The 19,344-nt window shown below is 45.5% G+C and overlaps 1 protein-coding gene across 1 annotated transcript in view; it reads left to right on the forward strand.

Annotated features, from left to right (window-relative positions):
• SNX10 (sorting nexin 10) overlaps positions 1-19,344 on the forward strand; it is a 65,419-nt gene that overhangs the window by 32,177 nt on the left and 13,898 nt on the right. The window contains exon 3 of the mRNA XM_004702732.2: positions 16,768-16,854. Within this exon, the coding sequence (XP_004702789.1) occupies positions 16,768-16,854 (87 nt within the window). The remainder of the gene's footprint in view (positions 1-16,767; positions 16,855-19,344) is intronic.

Consider the following 19,344-nt stretch of genomic DNA (forward strand, 5'->3'; position numbering starts at 1 on the left):
CCCACCCCCGTCATATCTTTAGCTTTCAGTGCTGGCCCCTTGTGACTATCCCCCGACCAGTTCAGATGGGGTGCCAAGCGCTGTCCCCTGAGTCAGATGCCTGCTGTTGAGTTTCCTCAGGGACTTTGTGTCTTTGCTCCCATTGCTGGTCTTCTGCACTCCCCTCTTGGTTTGTCTCCATGTGGGCTGGTCAAGCTGGCCACTCTCCCTGAACGGAATCTTCAGTGTTGTCCTCTGTAGCACTGTCATCTAGGTAGGGGACATCATGTCTCGAGCTGGGGCCAGCTCTGCAGTCCTCTCTGCGGACCAGCTGCTTCCAGCGGGAACGTTGTCCTCAGGGCTTGCCATGTTGGAATGAGGTCAACTCTCTCTCTTGTGGAGACATAAACAATACCCTCCCCTTGGGTGGATTAGTGCCCTGCTCCCCCATTGCCATCTTTTTTCTTACCCCACCCCTCTGTGGGTCATAAAGGCATGGGAGGGGGTGGGGGTGGGGAGGAGATAAGACTATACTTCTTTATGGGAGTAGAAAGCCTAGTATTTCTCCTGAGGAGTGGCAGGTGGTTTTGAACAACTGACCTTGAGATTAACAGCCCAATGCACAGCCACTACACACCACAGCATCTTGTTTGCCTATTAGAAGAGGCATTTTGGTTGGTTAGTTTATTATAAATGATCAATTAATAAAAACTAGACAGATTTTAACCAACTTTAAATAAAACTATTCATCAGCCCCCAAAAAGTCCTTTTACTATAAATAATTATCTTAATATTAAGCAATTTTTAAATTGGAAAATTCTCCAACGGAAAATTCCAGGGAGAAAACATAAAACTACTACAAGTAGAAAAGAGAGACCCTGTTCAGGGATCTACCCTCTGTCAGTGTGGATTACACATAGCAGCTACAGTGGCTATGTTGTCATTGTTGTTAGTGGCCAGTGCGTTGGCCCCCAACTCATGGAAACTGTGTGCACAGTGGGATGGAACTCTTGTGATCCCCTGGGTTTTAACTGACTAATTTTCAGATTTCCAGACTTTTCTTCCTGGTCTATCTTAGTCTGGAACCTGTTCAGTGTCTTAGCAACACAAAATTCTCCACTGAGATAGGTGGGTGACTATAGGAATCAAACTCGGGGGTATTGTCTTAGGAATTGAACTCAACGTTTCTCAGGAGGCAATGAGAATTCTGGCTAGTGAACCATGGCTGCCATCAGATTCCGGATATGCTACATTACTGCTGTTACATAGCAAGCCAGCGTGCTCGCCTGGCTTTAACCCTTCAAGGGGCCTCCATTGCTCGTAGAACAAAGTCAAACTCCTGAATGTGGTGTCTAGGGCCCTGCCAGCTCTGAACCTGCTTTTCGCTTCATGCTCATCTTCCTGCCACGCCCCCCCTCCGCCCACCCCTCCCTCCTCTGAGCTGAGTGTGGAGTCTTGCGTGGACCATGTGCTCTCCTCCTCGGAGGCTCTCTCACAGACATGCTTCCCTCTGCCTGGAATCATCTCTGATTCACAGTGACCAGCTAACTCCTCCCTTCCCTTCAGATCTCAGCTTAGAAGCCAAGAAGAGGCTTTCTGAACGCCTACAGTTATAAAGGGTATTTTTGTCTCACTGCTTACCCCAACAGCACCCTGCTGTCAGTGCTGGTTAGAAGTGGAGGAGGTTTTTGTTGAGCCCCTTAAATAGCTTAGTGGTTGGTTGCTTGATTGGTTATTTAGTGGAGAACAATATACAGTAGGTCCCACTTGAATCACTTACTTACGTAAGGGCTAAATGCAACATCACTGATTATTCTAGAATCTAGACCAAGGGTGACATATGTGTTGGGTGCAGCACTTTTCACTTAGTGCCCATGGCAGACATTACTAATCCATCACTAGGTTGGCATCTAATCTGAGATCTGTTTACCATCCTTGTTTAAGCTTCCCAAGGGTGGGGTGGGGGCATGTTGTTCTGACCTTACCGGAGAATGCTATCCTGAAAGTTTGGTCACTCAGCTTCTTCTTTTGAAAAGAGGTTTTGGGGATGGAGAAAATAGCTTTATTACACTAATACATCTAGGGAGAGGAGAAAAGGGAGTGAGGCTCTCCCATGTTAGTCAAGCATTTTCCATTTGCACGATGGTTTGAATTCCCAGGAGAGCAGTATCCTAGCTGATGGATTTCCCCCATAAAAAGGCCTTGGCGTTGGGCCACTGTAAAATTAAAATGAATTCAGATTCATTCATGCATGCAACTTTAATTTACAATTAAAATATTATGCTTACATATTTTAATAAGAATAATTAGATGTACCCAACGGAACCAACTCTCGTGTTTAATGAGACAGAACCCCGATTCCAAATGAAAAGGCAGGTTGGCCATGACAGGAAACACGTTTCGGACAGTGTCTTGTGCGGAGCCTGGCGTTTTTGTTCTTTTCTATTCCACTGTCCAGAATTCATGTTTTTATTCTATTTTTTCCTGAATGAAGAACTCCTGACACAGCCAAGCTGAACTTACCTTCCATGAGGTTTCTCCCCGCTCGCCAGCACATTTCCACGGAGTCCCACCTTACCCCCATAAAGCTACGGGGTCTGGTCCCCCACCCAGAGCTCGCTTGGTGTCAGGAGAATGGTTCCACCCTTGGCCTAAAGTCTCTGGGTGGTGCACGTGGTTGGTACTAGACCACAGTTGGAGCCCACCCAGTGGCCCTTCAAGAGAGAGGCCTGGTGATCTGCTTCCACAAAGACGACCACCAAGGCAGCCCTGGGGGGCAGCTCGGTACACGTGGGGCTGCCAGGGGTCAGAATCAACTTGATGGCAGTGGGTTGGTTGGCTTCTTGTGTTTTACTTATGGGTGGCTTCAAACTCCTTTTGTCTGTGTGTTTCTGAGGGAGTTGGGTTGGGTGGGGTGGGGCATTTCTGTTTTGGTATTCTGGACAACCCCCCACCCCCCAAAAAGAAGAAAACAAACTCACTGCCATAGAGGTCAATGGTGACCCACAGGGATGACACACACACACACACACACACACACACACACACACACACACACGGAGGATTGTAGACCATAACTATTTATGGGAATAGAAAGCCCAGTCTTTCTCCCAAGCAACTGCTGATGGTCTCGAACTCCCGACCATGAGGATCTGCAGATCGCAGCCCAATGAGTACCCGCTGCCCCACCAGGGCTCCTCTTAGTCTGCATCAGGACGACTGAGTTCTGTCTGTGTGTTAAACCCCTTTCCAAACGTAACGACTTCATCCTGAGTGTAATGCTAAGACCCAGGCAGCTAGTGTCACCCTTGTGACAACAGATCCCTGAGCTCCTTGGCAGGGGAGCCCCTGAGCGGGGGCAGGCCCAAGTGGGCTCCTGACAGCTCCAGGCAGCATGTGGACAGAACCCTGAAGGGAGAGGTGCCGGGATGTGCTACTAATTTGGGTGTGTTACCTCTAAGTTTAGCGTTTGTTTGTTCCAGATAATGCTTATGTTGAGGGACGGTCACATTCTGTGCTTCCCCTAGGAAAGCATGATTTTCATGTTCTCCGATTAGAACAGAGGAGGTTGGAAAATTGACTATCACTCAAGAATATCCTCTTACCCAAGGCTTCCACCTGGTATCCCGGGATGCTGGGGACCTTGAAGGAAGCAACGAACTTGCCCGCTCTCCCAAGCCTAAATATGCTGCCTTGCTCTTTCCCATGCTGTCTCTCCCTTCTCCTCTCTTTTTATTCCTTTTACCTTTTTTGGTTTTAATGCTTTAGTAAGGAAAGTTTAAACACACATGAAGTAGGTACCAGTTGTCACGCCTGACTCACGGCGACCTTGTGTAGATCAGTAGAACTGGACTCCATAAGATTATCTGGATTTTAGAAGTATATCGCCAGACCATTCTTCCGAGGTTCACTCTGGGGTCAAGCCTCCAATCTTTCCGTTAGCCACTGAGCATGTTACCGTGTTACCTATTTACACCACTGGTACCTGAGTCTGGGAGAAAGATGAGGCTGTCTGCTCATAAGAATACAGTCTCGGAAGGGCACAGGGCGGTTCTAGCTTGTCCCCTAGGGCCACTATAAGTCAGCGGGCAGTGCGTTTGGTTTGATTTTGTTTGTAGTGCCCGAGTCCTCTTCAGTAGTTATTAACTCAGGGCGAAGCGTATCCACCCGCTCCCACTCTTTAGCTCCCATTTCCTCCTGCTACCACACGCTGGCTAGCGTTTTGAAACAAATTCTAGACATTGTATAATTTCATCTGTAAATATTGCAGTATGAATCTAAAAAAAAGAGCTCTTTTAGAAACAAACCACATGATAACATCTTAAATAATTAACATGAATTCCTTCATATCATCAAATATTCAGTTGGTGTTCAAGTTTCCCTGACTGTTTTGAGAAATAGATCTATTTATGAAATTGGTTGGTTGAGTCATGATCCAAATAAGGATCACGCGTTGCGTCTGGCTGACATGTTGCTCGAAGTCTTTTATCTTCCTTTTCCCCCTTTTCAGTTTATTTGTTGACGAAACGGCATCTTTTGTCCTCTTGAGAGTTTTCCCTTCTGCTTCTTGCTGATGGCATCCATGCAGGGCAGTTTAACCCAGGATTTCTTCTTGCAAAAGATCAGGCATTTTCTGCTGTGATTTGCCTGGTGCATTTTGAGATATAGAAAGATAATTCTCCTTATTTTCGGGTAGAGAGCTGTCACTTTGGGGGCTGAGCTGCACCGAGTCCAGGTTCTGGTCTTTCCCCTGGACTCATGCGTCTGAAAGCTGGCTAGTGAGAAAGGAAGACGGCACGAGACCCAGTGCATTTGAAGGGCGGTGCTCGTGAAGAATACTGAAAGCCCCATGCGCTGCCCAAGGTCAACCCCATCCGTCTGGAGGAGGGACGTTCCAGAATGCTCTTTAGATGCCAGCACGGCGAGCCGTCATCTCAAGTGCTTGGTGCATGTTCTCAGGAGGGACCAGTCCCTGGAAAAGGACCCCGTGTTTGGCAGACGGTCAGCGAGATGAATTGCCACGGCGGCTGCAACGATGGCTCAAAGACAACCACTGTGAGGAGGGTGCCGGACCGGCAGTGGTACCTAGGGCCACGGTGGGTGGGGCACCCAACCACAGCGAGGCGTGTGTAGAGCAGGTTGAAGACATGAACTATTGTGTCTAGCTGAATCTCATCCATGGTGGTTTATTCTGAATAAACAAAAGTTTTAACAAAAATAAAGCCACAGAGCCAGCCACATCCGTGTAGTGTGTCTTTTAGGTGATTTGCCACACCTGTGATAGGAAGTCTCAGAAAGTTCCCGGTAATGTTCTTCCTGCCTTTCAAGTCGCTATTTGTAAAGAATGTTGTGAGTGAAATGGGCTGCATTTCAGTGTGACACTGATTATGGTGGGCTTGTTAGTGTGGGCTGACTAGAGAAACAAATTCATAGACACTCCTTTGTGCATAAGAAAGAGTTTTGTATAAAGAGTAATTGTATATTAAGAAAACAGCCCAGTCCAGACCATGTCCATAAATCCGATACTAACCCATATGTCCAATACCAGTCTACAAATTCCTCTTCAGACTCAAGCAACCATGCAATATGCCAAATGCAGGAGGATCACAGGTCAGTGGGTGGAAAGTCTTGTGGATCCAGTGGTGGTAGAAGCATCTCAGCATTGGCATGGGTCTCCATGTGGCTTCTTCAGCTCCACGGCTCTGGCTCTATCAGTGTAGCTCCATGTGGCTTGTCACCAGGAATGTCTTCCAGAAGAGGGTGTATCTGGCCTCCAGTGAGCTATTTAGCTCCGTTGCACCTTCAAATGAGGTCATCAAGCTGCAACCTGGTTGACAGGCTAGACTCCACCCCTTCCTCAAGTTGACAATAGATTATGTAACTGCCGCAGTGGGGTGCTGGTGTCCTGAAGAGCACCCTGGTACAAAGGACCAAGGTGAGCTTCTGTAGTCGCTAGCCCTTCACTGCGTAGAGCAGTCCCCGACCCAGAGCTGGTGCTCGGTGCATTGGAGTGAATGAGCCGCTGGTTTCAATACGCAAGCACATCAATCAAGCACTGCTTCAGAAGGAAAAATGGCCCGAGAGTGAGAACAGAATGGAGCAGCTTTTCATTTCTGAGGCAGAAAATATGATGTTTGTTACGTTTCTCCTCAAAACTGTGACAAATGAATACTGGTCACCTAGAGGTTCTGCCTTTCTAGTTTTTGTCTCTGCTCGTCTTTTCTATAATCTTATTTAAGTGTTCCATTATCACCTCAAAGCCAAGTCTTGCCTTCTTAAAATTCATTGAATTTGGAAATACTGGTTAAAACATAACTCTCTTTTTTAAAAAAAAGAGAAAACCTTTTGTGATAGTTAAGGTTTATTGTGCCAACCTGGCTGATGAACACATGTGGGATTAATTGGAGGGGCAGAGAGATAAATGGCTCTGCTAGCCTCGCCTGTCTGGTCTCTTGTTCTCTGATGGTTGGACCAGTTGTGGCTGCCTTAGCTAGTTCTCTGCCTCAGCTGGCAAGGCTCACTTCCTGTGAGACATCCCCGAGGAGAAGCCACAGGGACTTACCCTGATGCAGCCCTGGGTGCTGGAGCAGCCACGTGGAGACCCCAGCCAGCACTGAGATGCTTACACGATCACTGATTCGGCTTTCCTCCTGCACTCGGCATCATTTGCGTGTGTTTTGTGAGTTTGAGGAGGACTTTGTAGATCAATGTCGGACACATGGGCCAATATTGGACTTATGGGCTTGGACTGGACTGGGTTGGGATGCTTAATGTACAACTACCCTTTATATAAAATTCTCATAAAATATGAGTGTTTATGAATTTTGTTTTTCTAGTCTACCCAGACTAACACACCTTCTAATTAAAAAATATTTATAAATACACAGGAATTTGAAAGAAAATGTACAGGAAGGTCCTGTGTACCCTTCACTCTGCCTTCCTCAGTGCGAGTATCATGTAGTACACTAGCACCACTAGGAAATGTCATGAATACAGTCCATAGAGTTTAGCTTTTGCCCATTCTTCCACTTGTTTGTTCTTTAAATGTCGAGTTTTAAGAGTTCTTTATGTATTCTAAGGAGCCTGGTGGTACAGTAGTTAAGCTATTAGTTGCTAGTTGAAAGGTTGGGAGTTTGAATCCCTCCGCTACTCCATCAGAGGATGTGGCCGTCTGCCTCCAATGACTCTGACAACCTGACGCCAGGGCAGTGAGCTCAGCTTGGCTGACCTTGTTCTGTAGGACCCATCAGAGGTGGAGTCGACTCGATGTCAATGGATTTTTGTTTGGGGATTACACATTATAGATACAGGTCCTTTGTGGGATTGTGATTTGCACATATAATCTTCCAGCCTGTAATTTGCCTTTTTAGTCTCTTCACAAGGTTTTATTTCAGAGCAAAAGTTTCTAATTTAGATGAGGCCCAAATACACCATTTTTTCTTTTGTGGGTTGATCATTTGGAATCAAAGATAAGCGCTCTTCTTCAAGTCCTAGCTCCTAAAGATTTTTTTCCTGATTTTTTCCCCCTAAACATGCTGTGTTTTAGGTTTAATTTAGAGTTCATTTTTGCATAAGGTTTAGGTTGTGTTTTGGGTTTGGTCCTATGGATATCTAATTACTTAAAAAGACAATCCCTCTTCTTTTTTAAAAAACAATCATTTTATTGGGGGCTCTTACAACTCTTCTAACATTCCACACATCAATTATATTGATCACATTTGTGCTATATTGCCATCATCACTTTCAAAGCATTTTCTTTCTACTTGAGCCCTTGGTATCAGCTCCTCTTTTTCCCCTCCCTCCTCTACCCTCCCGCCCTCGTGAAACCTTGATAAATGATAAATGATTGTTATTTTCATATCTTACACCATCCACTGTCTCCCTTCATCCACGTTTCTGTTGTTCGTCCCTCTGGGGTGGCGGTGGCAGTTTTATGTTGATCATTACAATAGGTTTCCCCTTTCTCTCCTTTCTCCCCCCACGTTCCTCCTACCCTAATGGTATTGCTACTTCCATTACTGTTCCTGAAAGGTTTGTCTGTCCTGGATTCCATGTGTCAAGGGCTCTAACCAATGTACACAGTCCAGTCTAGCCAGATTTGTAAGGTAGAACTGGGTCATTATAGTGAGGGGGGAGAGCATTCAAGAACTAGAGAATTGTGTGTGCTATACACAAGTCTTCCCTAGCTGGCTTGTTCCATCCTTACGACCCTTCTGTGAGGGAATGTTCAATTGTTTACAAATGGGCCCTGGATCTCCACTCTAACCTCCTAATCAATTGATATGATTGTTTGTTTTGAGTCTTCTGATGCCTGATAACCTGATCCCATCAACACCTCGTGATCGCACAGGCTGGTGTGCTTCTTCCATGTGGGCTTTGTTGCTTCCCTGCTAGATGGCCGCTTGTTTAACTTCAAGCCTTTAAAATCCCAGATGCTATATCTTTTGATAGCCAGGCACCACATTTGCTTAGGCACCCATTTTGTCTTCAGCGCTTGTGGTGGGAAGGTGAGCATCACAGAATGCCAGGTTAGTAGGACAAAGAGTTCTTGTGTTGAATCCCTCCTTTTCTAATTGTGTTTACATCTTTGTCAAAACTCATGTGGATTTGTGTAGGTCTATTGTGTGTGTGGGTCTCTGTTCCATTGATTTGTGTGTCTGTCCATCAGTACCATACCTTCTTCTTTTTTAAAAATCATTTTATTAGGGGCTCATACAACTCATCACAATTCATACATACATCAATTGTATAAAGCACATTTGTACATTCGTTAACCTCATCATTTTCAAAACATTTGCTTTCCATGTAAGCCCCTGGCCTTAGCTCCTCATTTTCGCCCTCCCTCCAGTACCATACCTTCTTTATTGCTGCAGCTGAATAATGAGCCTTAACATTGGAAGGAGGGACTCTCCTTTCTATTATTATTATTCTCAAAACTGTTTTGACTGTTCTATGACCTTTTCATTTTCATATATATTTTAGGATAAGTTCACCTATGTCTTCAAATGACCTTTTTGGATTTTTCTGGTTTGGGTCAAGGTTTACGCAGTGCATGATGGTCCCTTTCAGCATGTTGTGTACAAATCGTTTCCTGGCGTCGGTGACAGTTTTTGCCGTCTGTCAGCTTCCTCATGATTTCCGTTCTGTCTGTTCTGTTTCCATTGATCTAACTTCCCTTCTCCTTGCCTTTTCATCTTAGCCTTTGGATAAATGTTGGCCATTTGGCCCCGTCTAGTGAATGGTTTAAGGGACACGTTAATCAACAGGTAAAATTATTTGTTTTATAATCCAATCCTGGGAGTGGTTTCAATTCTTGGTTAAGGTAGTATCTTAGCGTGCTACCTTCCAGCCGCTCTCAGTCCATTACATCTCACCTGTTTAATCAATTTGATGTTTGCTCTAGATTTTTCTCTCATTCTTACCAGGGCCTTCTTTGGCGTCCCTCATCATAACAATTGGTGGTGGTAGTTGAGCACCCTCCAGTTCTGATTGTGGGTTCAAGCGGACTTCCAGCCCTGTTGGCTAGCTTCTTCCTTGAGGCTTTGGTCTCCCTCCTTCTGTTTTACTCCAGGCAAATAGAGACCAATAGTTGTGTCATAGGTGGCTGTTTAAGACTCCAGTTGCTACTCATCAAACTAGGGTTTGGAACACGAACGTTGCAAGGTACTCAATGGTGTGGATCATAACAAACTGTGGGTAACTTGAACTGCCAGCTCCTGAGCACTCTAATCCTGTGCACCACTCAGAGACTCTTCATCTGACATTAAGTCTAAGGGGAAAAACAGACAATAGAAGTGGATCAAGATTGAACCTGGGGACGAGGGTATGCTGAAATCACAGCATGATTATTATCAGAGAAACTGGAATTGAATTTTTCCCCCTCTCATGTTGTATTTTTATGAAAATAATCTTTACTTATATATTCAAATAATTCTGAGATTACAGTGATCTCAAAGCACAGAGATTATCCATATTCTCCTATAAATTTATTAAGCACTAATGAAAGAACTTACTAGCATATCAATATTTAAGGGCTTTCACATAATCGGACTCTCTCAAGTATTTCTCCCCCACTCCAATTTATCTGTTTGACATTTGGGTTAACCCAATATGCATCTAAAAAAAGACATGTTCGTCAAAATGACCATAAGATTAAATAGTATTCAGTGTCCTTTTGATATAGTTGAACTTTCAGAGGGAAAGATTCAAATAGGAGCAACTAAGCTAGCTTTCTAAAGAAATAAACTAGATAAAAATTAAGAAGTATGAAAGGTGTGAAAAACGATTTCCATAAATGTTTCCCTATTCCTTTAACATAAAAGTATACCCTAAGAGTGTGTGTAAGTTAAAGTGCATCTCATCTAGATAGTGAATGTCCATGGCTGGGGAATGTTATTCAGTGAAAATCCCTGGGATAAAAAGATGAGAGGTAGTTTATAGGGAAGTTAATGCTTCATTAACATATCACGTAACTTATTGGAGAGACAGAACAAGCTATTTAAAAGTCTCCTGTGGCCTGGTGGTTGGCCTGGACCTTCAAGGGACATTTTATTTCATTATTTGTTATCATCATAATTAAGCATTTCCAAGCGAAGGCAGTCTTTAGCTTTGTACTACCAAATACCGAAACATGACCCTGCTACACAGTAATCACAAACATTTCTATTTTGTTGTTTTTACTGCTTTGCTTATAATGAGGGTAAGGTGGGAAGTGCAACTAGGTTGAGAAGATTTAATGTACCCCATAAACGGTCTGAATCAAATGATGTTTTATTTGTTCTTTTACCAATCACAACTGATTTCCATCTACAGTTGTTTTGGGGTAAGAAACAGTCGGTCAGCTAACAGAGTAGCTGCGACTTTGAGCTGTGGAACTCACATCAGGGCACCGCTAACCTCTGTGCCGACTGACAATGCAGATCACCGTGGGGAAGTGGGTTCGGGGCTCCTCACCGCTGGCCGTTAGCGGCAGGCAGCGAATGCGGCAGCTTTAGCCTGCCCTCTCCAATCATGCCTGGCAGCGCCTATAACCCTGCTGGCACAGTCTCAAAGTCAGGGTCACTCGCACAATCAGGATCTTCAGCAATCGGTTGTTTTTGTGGACCATCGCCTGCAAGTAGTTCCATTTCAGCATTGCAGGTTTCAGCCGGATTTCCTCTCCTGGTACGCCATCAGATGTGGCAAAGTCCTCTTTGGTCATCTGTCGGGCAACGTGATCCACGGGGAGACCGTGCTGCCTCAGGCCACATTGCCCTCGGAGTCAGGAGGGTGTCCCGTTCCTGTGAGGGCTGCACTTTTCGACAAGGTTTCGATGGGCTACAAGTTTGCTGAAAGCTGCGTCTGCAATAGGTGACCGACAGAGGTTGCCCGGGCATACAGACAGAACGGTTTGGGGGCCTGCTCTGCCACCGCTCACGCGCGGAGATGGACAACGTGGGCCAGACCCACCAGCCGGGACCTTCACGGATCCCTGCACATGCGCGTGATCTGTAATTGGATTTTCTATGAATCTGACCGAGTCTCTCTCTTCAGACGCTCGTTCATGGGCTGAGCAGGAGGGATCGGTTAGTTTAAATTTTTAATTCTACTCTGCCTGGCTTTTTCTTTCACACGAGATGTAGTCATTAGGCCCCCGAAGTCATTAAAGTGTTTAATAAGGTTATTAAATTGACTAACTGCTGCTGCAGAGGCAATTTTCATAGGAAATCCATATGATTCTAGGTATGGAACTCCGGAGATGTGCTCCGTGGCTGACAGGCTGTCAGCGCGCCTCTGAAGGATGGCGGGCAGCCTGGTGAGGGATGCGTCTAATTAAGGGATTATAGGTGAACCTTGGCTTCCTGGGTGCGCCACTCTTGGCTGGAAGTGAGGGTGAAACTTCACTAATTCCTACTAATTGCAGGGCGGGGGAGGGGGAGCCATCTGAGTTATAGAATATTTTAAAAGAAATGTACTTTTATGACTTTGGAGTACATATTTTAACTCCAACGAGGCTAACACTTAGTTGTCTGGAGAAGTCCTAGGGGCCCTACCACTGGGAAGTGAAGGAAGCGCTCGGAAGGAAGGGCGTCCGTCCTCTCCATGCAGTAGGAGCATCGGCACAGGGCGCTTGCAAACAGTTCATCCCCACAGGCCTTCAACATTGGTCCCATTGTTCCCGCAGCCTTCCGCAGTTAATGGGCACCCCCTTCGCCGGATGGGTTTGTTAAGAGACATTTTGCTCAGCTGCTAGAAAAACACACCATTAATTCGTAGCATCCAAGCCCCCAAATGGTTGAGAGTTTGATTTCTATGAAAATTTGATACCATTTCCTCCCCACCCACCCGAAGTCTTTTTTTTTAATCGTTTTATTAGGGGCTCATACAACTCTCATCACAATCCACACATACATCAATTGTGTAAAGCACATTTGTACATTCATTGTCCTCATCATTCTCAAAACATTTGCTCTCCACTTAAGCCCCTGGCATCAGCTCCTCATTTTTCCCCTCCCTCCCTGCTCTCCCCTCCCTCATGAACCCTTGATAATTTATAAATTATTATTATTTTGTCATATCTTGCCCTGTCCGACATCTCCCTTCACCCACTTTTCTGTTGTCGTCCCCCAGGGAGGAGGTCACATGTAGATCCTTGTAATCGGTTCCCCCTTTCCAACCCGCCCTCCCGCCTGAAGTCTCGCATTCGGCCATCATGCATGCATTCAGTAATATCAATGGGACGTATTGGATAGATCAGGCAGTCAAGTCCCACAGATAGCCCTGCTCTACAGGAGCTTAGCACCTTTAGGTAGAAGAGCCCGAGACCCCAACCCAAACCAAACTCACTCCCACGGAGTCCACGCCGACCCACAGGGACCCTGCAGGACAAGACAGAACTGGCCTGTGGGTGTCTGAGACAGGAACTGTTGATGAAGCCCCTGTTAGAACGCCACTTCCGGTGGGTCACCACGTGTTAGGGGTGACTTGATGGCCACTAGTTCAATGGTTAGGGGCTCCCACAGGCTGGGCTGGCCTTAGTTCCATGTTCCAGATGTGTACACGGAGTCTCAGCATATGTTCATATCGTGGGCAGTGGGTGAGCCAGAGTTTCTCCTAGTCTTGTGCTCTTTCCCCAAAAAGGTCAATAACTACCCACCTGTGGGTAAAGAGCCCTGAAAATTTGCAAAGGTTTGTCATTACTGCCATTGCCAATTAATAATCAAGTGAGTGGCTAGTGGGTGTGTGCCACTGCCGTAATTGCATTTTATCATTTTTGTTTAGAAAAAAAATTTTTTTAAATGACAGCTTTGTAGCAGATTCAAAATGGTTTTTTCTATCTTTTCATTTTTGTCTAACTTGTGTAAAAAGGCCCAGGAATAGGTGCATACCCTTACTGTTAAGGAGGAACACTGAGCTGTGGAAATACTTTGTTTCCTTTTCCATATGTCCAGGAACATTTGCCTCCAGTGGCACTCGGAGCCGCCAACTCCCTCCAACCTTGCGCGGTGCCTGCACCGGACCAGAGGACTCGCCTTCCCGCTGGTTTGGCTTCGTGGGGCAGGGTGACCTTGCCCTGGCTCAGCTTTCAGGAAGGGCAGACTTTGCCGCTGTGCACAGCACACGCAGGGCCCAGGAAACCGGTTTCACTTTTTCCTCAAATCAGAAGGAAAAAGGTGACCCTTTAGCTCAAAGGAAAGGCCTTAGACTACAGTGTTAACAGATCGAGGGCACCGTGGTGGGTCAGTGGACGAGCGCTGCTTTCCCTACAGGAGGCGCGGGTTTCTCATTCCTGCACCGGGCACCTCATGGGTAGCCCCCACTCCTCCGTCAGTGAAGGCCTGCGCTGCTGAACACGTTTCAATGGAGCTTCCCGGCTGGGACGGAGCGGCATGAAGACCTGAAACGCTATTCTGACAGGTGCCCTGCTGATGGAGTGATTCCCAGTTGGGCTGCTAACCGCAAGGTCGGCAGTTGGAAACCACCAGCAGCTTTGCACAAGAAAGATGAGACTTTATACTCCTTTAAAGCGTTACGGTCTCGGAACCCCTCAGGGGCAGTTCTACTGGGTCCTGTAGGGTCGCTCTGAGTTGTAATCCACTCGATGGCAGTGAGTTTGTTTTGTTGTCGTTGTTGTTGTTTGTTTGAATCTATTCTGAAAATCAGACAACTATCCAATCCACAACCAATTGCAGGGATGATTCAGGACTGAGCATGGGTTTGCCAGGAGTAGGGGGCTGAGTCAATGGAGTCAACAACATCGGTATACTTCTTTTTCTATCAATACAGCAGTAAACTGTAATTTTAATAGCTTTTATTTATGTTAAGGGTGGTGTGGGCCTATGAAGAAAAAAGTGCTGAAGGTCCAAGAAGTCCAAGTGCAGCCCAGGCCCTGTGGCGGCACCGCACAGTCTGCTCTGGACTCTGGGCCTTGGCTCTCCTGTTTGTCGTAACCCTCCCTTCTGTTCATGGTGTGGAGACAATGCGGTAGGAATGTGAGTTGAACACACAGGCGCAGCTTACAGGGGCCTGAGGGCAAGGCAGACAGACTGGGGGCCTGTGTGTCTGGTTCCATGCCTACTTTACCCTCAACCCGACCACCTTTGCAGCTATGAGGAACTATTGCAGACAGCTTGGTTTAGCTATTGTTTTATGGTTCCTCCTATAACTTAGAATCTGCTTTTTTAGGTTTGCTTGTTTGTTTTGCTCTAAATTTATTTCTTAAAAAATTTTTTGGAAAAGAATTTTAGTTTTATAGAATTCACATTCCGTACACTTCAGTAGTTCAGTCATATTCAAAAGAGTTGTACGGTCATCACCACAATCAATTTTAGAATGTTTTCTTCTTTCTTGTCCTCATTGTTATTAGCTCCCCACTTCCCCCTCCCCTCCTCTGCCAGATCCCCAAGAAATCATTAATCCAATTACTGTCTATAGTTTTACCTGTCCTGGATTTCATAAACAGAAAAACAAATGAACGAACAAATGCACAAAAAAAAAAAAAAAGAGGAAAAAAACCCAACAACAACAAAACAGAGAAAAACCTCAATCAGAAAGAAAGCAAAAAACCATATTAAAAACTAGAACAAAATTGAAATGGGCCAAAAGGGAGATCAGATTAAATTTAGGTATTGCATTTTAACTTAATCATATCTGCAGTAATCGGCATGATAGCAAGGCCGTTCGCGCCCCTGCTCTGTGGTGGGAGGAGGATCGGCGTTGAAGAAGTACTGGCTAGACTGGGTGCAGCACCACCAGGTCTTACCCTGCCTCATTCGGGTTGTGTCTCCTGCAGGATTTAAATGACCAGGCGGGTCCCAGTGAGGCTCACGAGGGCACTGCCCACCATCTCAGAGACCTCAAATGCAAGCACGGAGTGTGGACTGCTCTCACACTTTGAAATCCCCTGGCCTGTGTCTTTCTTTAAAAACAAAACCCCACGGTCCGTCTGCGGCCTCCTCTGCTTTCAGCTTTGCCTGGGAGCAGCACTATGAGGCGCCTAACATTTTAGCCTCTAACCTAAGGTGACCAGACGTCCCGCTTTTGGCAGGACAGCCCCAATTTTTGGCGTTTTTAAAAAGTCCCGATTTTTGGAAAGGATGCACGACAAGCTAGGGAACGGTCTATTTGGTCCATATAGACCAAATTTTTCATCAAGAACCCCACCCCCCGGTCAATGGTGTCCCGCTTTAAATCTGGTCACCTTACTCTAACCCCGAATTGTCCCCCAAAGTTAAAAGATACTGAAAATTAAACCCAACGGTGACTTTCGTGATTATCTCAGCATGTACCATGCCAATAGCATTTCTTTTCCGTCCCACGCTTTGTTTTTATCAGCCCAGTCTGACTAGTCTCAGGAGGCCGGTGGCCCTGTGGGCTAGCTGCTCACCACGAACTCCGTGCTTCCAACCCACCAGCTGAAGGGAGGGAGAAAGCGGAGGCTGTCCGTTCCTGTTAGATGCAGGGTCTCGGAAACCCCACGGAAGGGGCCCTGTGAGTCGGAATAGATTGGTCGTGGATTTGGCTTTGGTGGGGTCTACCTAGCTTCCTAAAGAGCGCTTTCTGAAGTCTCATGTTTTCAGTTTTACTCCGCATTCCTGTTTTCAGCATCCGTGCGAAGGAACAGAGACTTGCCCACTGTGTAAGTTTCGTTACTAGTTGGTAACCATTGATTTTATCGATGAGGGAAAGTGTTATGAAGATGAATCTATCGGGATGCATTCTGAAACTAGAGAAGTATTCTTTATAAGAATAAGATTGTGTAGTGTTCCTAGCTTTATTCATAAGGCCCTGCTGCTTATTCTCCCCAGACCGGGCTGCACACACAGTCAGCTTCGGCTCTCATTCTTTGCTTCTCCCATGACCTTCGCTCTGCTTCCGTGAGCCCTAGGAGGCGATTTATTGAGCAAGGCCAAGGGCCTGTGCCTTTAATAGAGAGACGAAGGAAGTAAGAAAGGACTGCGTTTAAAATTGGAGACACATAGGAACCTTTTTTCACCCTTAAAAGTCAAAAACCAGACTTGGAGTCTACTTTCTTATTTGCCTGCAAATAATCTTACAAAAAGCTGTCCCCAAACGCGCCAGCCCAATTTTGCCTTATTTTAGAAATTCCCATTTGTGGCTTAAAAAAAAAAAAAAGTCGTTTGTGCAGTGGCCCGTGGTGTCTGATTCATGCACGCTACTTCTGGTTTTTGAAAGGGCCACAGGCACACGGGCTAGAGCTTCTGTGGGCTCCGGGCAGTCCTTCTCCTCGCTCTTGTGAACCCTTCTTGAAATCCTGAAACATTTTCTTTGTGTGTCATGCCCTTACAGGAATTCGTAAGTGTCTGGGTTCGAGACCCTAGGATTCAGAAGGAGGACTTTTGGCATTCTTATATTGATTATGAGATCTGTATTCACGTAAGTATACAGTGATCTGTAGAAATCAGTCACTTTTTCTGTAGTATATAGTTTATGGCACACTGATAATGATATGAAATTGGTACGCATTTGCTTAGTTTGAAGAACGAACTTCCAATGATTATGACTAATGATTTGTGTCTTAAATGCAGAAGGAAGTTGGTTCCTGAAGTTGTAAAGTTTTTTTAGTGCTTTATTCTCACTGTTAAGATTCTGCTTATTGCTTTTTAAAAAAAGGTTTATTGTTGTTATTTTTTGTATGAAGACATTAATCCAATTAAGATTGATGGTCAAAGAGTATGTTGGTAATGATATTTATGATGAGTGGTACTTCTTTTGGATCTGTGATAGTCTATTTCTGGACAAGATTGCCTATGAACCTTTGGTTTTGGATTTTCTGGTGAAAAAGAGATGTGTAGCATTTTATGTATGCAGTCAGAAAGAGGCAAGTATGTGCAATTAGTGCACCATGTTCTAGATGACGAAGAACTAACATTAGCAGTCAGTCCCTAGAATGGATGCATGTTATTGGAACGGACACTAGCACCATCTCCTGAGCAGTGTTGAATGGCGTGTGGTCCCTGCAGTCATCGTGACCAGGAATCAAAGCTTGTTTTCTGTAAAGGGCCAGGCAGTTAAGTTCTTTCCGCTTTGCAAGTCCCTGCAGACTCGGCCCCCACTGCTACTCAGTTCTGCTAGTGTGGGCGAAAGCGACCATAGGCGACATGTAAGTGAGGGAACATGATGATGTGTCAGTAGAACTGGGGCGGACCAGATTTGGTCCACCATACGTAGTTGGTCAGCCGCTGGTCTTGATAGTGCTCACTTTTCCCGTCATACTTAGTCCAAGTGGAACTGCTCTTAGGAGCAGAGAAACCGTTGACATCTGTGCCTACATAGAGCACAAGTGAAGTAAAAATTTAGCCTTCATCTAGTTAATCTTCCCATTGTAAATAGCGAAATTGGTGTATAGACAGCAGCCATTTTTTTCTCCATTTTTAATTTTGTTTTGTTTTTTGGGGTTTTTTTTGGTTTTGGTTTTTGTTTTAAGAGTCCCCAACACAGAAAATAAATAAAGTAAAATCTTAGAAAAGGTTTGGGATGCTTGTGCTGTAGCTCCTTGTTTGAGTGTCCTTTGTATTCTGACTTTGTTTGGCTTGTATTCCTGAGCTCACACCAAGACAATTTCTGTGTGGAAAGTTAGAACATGAATACATTCATTTAAATGCTCTTTTAAAACAAAATTCTTTAATTGACTCTTAACTTCCCTTAAAAAATTGTAAGTCCTTGCCTTGTACTATAGGGTAGGCCTGAAATATAACCATCCTAAAGAGCCCAGGAGCCCTGTGGTGGCACAGTGGTTATGTGTTGGGTATGATCCCCAAGGTCAGCAGTTCAACATCACCAGCTGCTCTGAGGGAGAAAGACAGGGTTTTCTACTCCTGTAAACAGTGACAGTCTCGGAAACTCACAGCAGCAGTTCTGTCCTGTCCTATAGGGCCGCTGTGAGTTGGCACGGACTTGACAGCAGGGAGCGAGTGGGACAGATTCTTTTCTGTTACACAAGTAGCAGGAAGTGAATGCAGAAACCGCTGTCGAAGCCGGAAATGATTGGTTCCACAAATATTATTGGATGGGGTCCTGGTGATTGTCTGAAATGCTAATAAATTGACCATGAATGGATCTTGGCTTGGTGGATAGCCAAAACAACCAAGGAACTTTAGAGGAACTTAATTTGTGGTCTCAGTATACTCTGGTCTGGAAGAAGCTTCTGCTTGCTATTGTGTGATGAGCGTGGATGCTGAGGCTAGAGAATTCTTCTCTGTCTCTTGTGCTCAGGAGCTTTGCAGGTAGAAAAGCTGCTGCTTCACCTGTCAGGTAACCTTAAGGGAAATGCTCTCAGGGGACTGTGAAATCCTAACATTTTCTTGGGATTTTAAATGAATGAGCTCGGAGCAGAATCGCTCAGCTTAGATCAGCCTCCTGCACTTGCTCAACAAATGAAGGATTCATAGACCTTTCTTGGATGGAGGTGCCCAAGTGGCTCACCGGTGACAACATTCACGGTGCTTCTGCGCGGGGAAACTCAAGGGAGTTTCGGTGACCCAGCCTGTACTCAAGACGCCAGGAGGCCTCGACTGGTCTGGAATTCTTTGGGGAGAGACCCTCCCCGGCCTCGTTACGGCCCCAGTCTGGCGTAACACAGCCTGCCGGCTCCGACCCCGAAGGAGCACATCAGAGTGAGGCGCTGTTGGACCTTTGGCTGCTTTGGGCAAATCTCTTAACCCGTCTGCATCCTGATCTTCTCTGACCTCACAGCAAGAAGATGAGAAACTGCACCCATGTATCTTATGGGAACAGTGTGAGGATTAATGCAAATGTGGCTTCGATTGCCAATAGAACAGTCACATTTTGTGAAATTGGACTGAACTCAGGGGGATAGAAATCTGCCTCTCATTGGGTCATGTAAACATTATCAAATGGAATTTT

The sequence above is a fragment of the Echinops telfairi genome, unplaced genomic scaffold (assembly GCF_000313985.2).
Source record: "Echinops telfairi isolate 266 unplaced genomic scaffold, ASM31398v2 ScPeMD7_23;HRSCAF=83, whole genome shotgun sequence".
Taxonomy (NCBI): domain Eukaryota; kingdom Metazoa; phylum Chordata; class Mammalia; order Afrosoricida; family Tenrecidae; genus Echinops; species Echinops telfairi.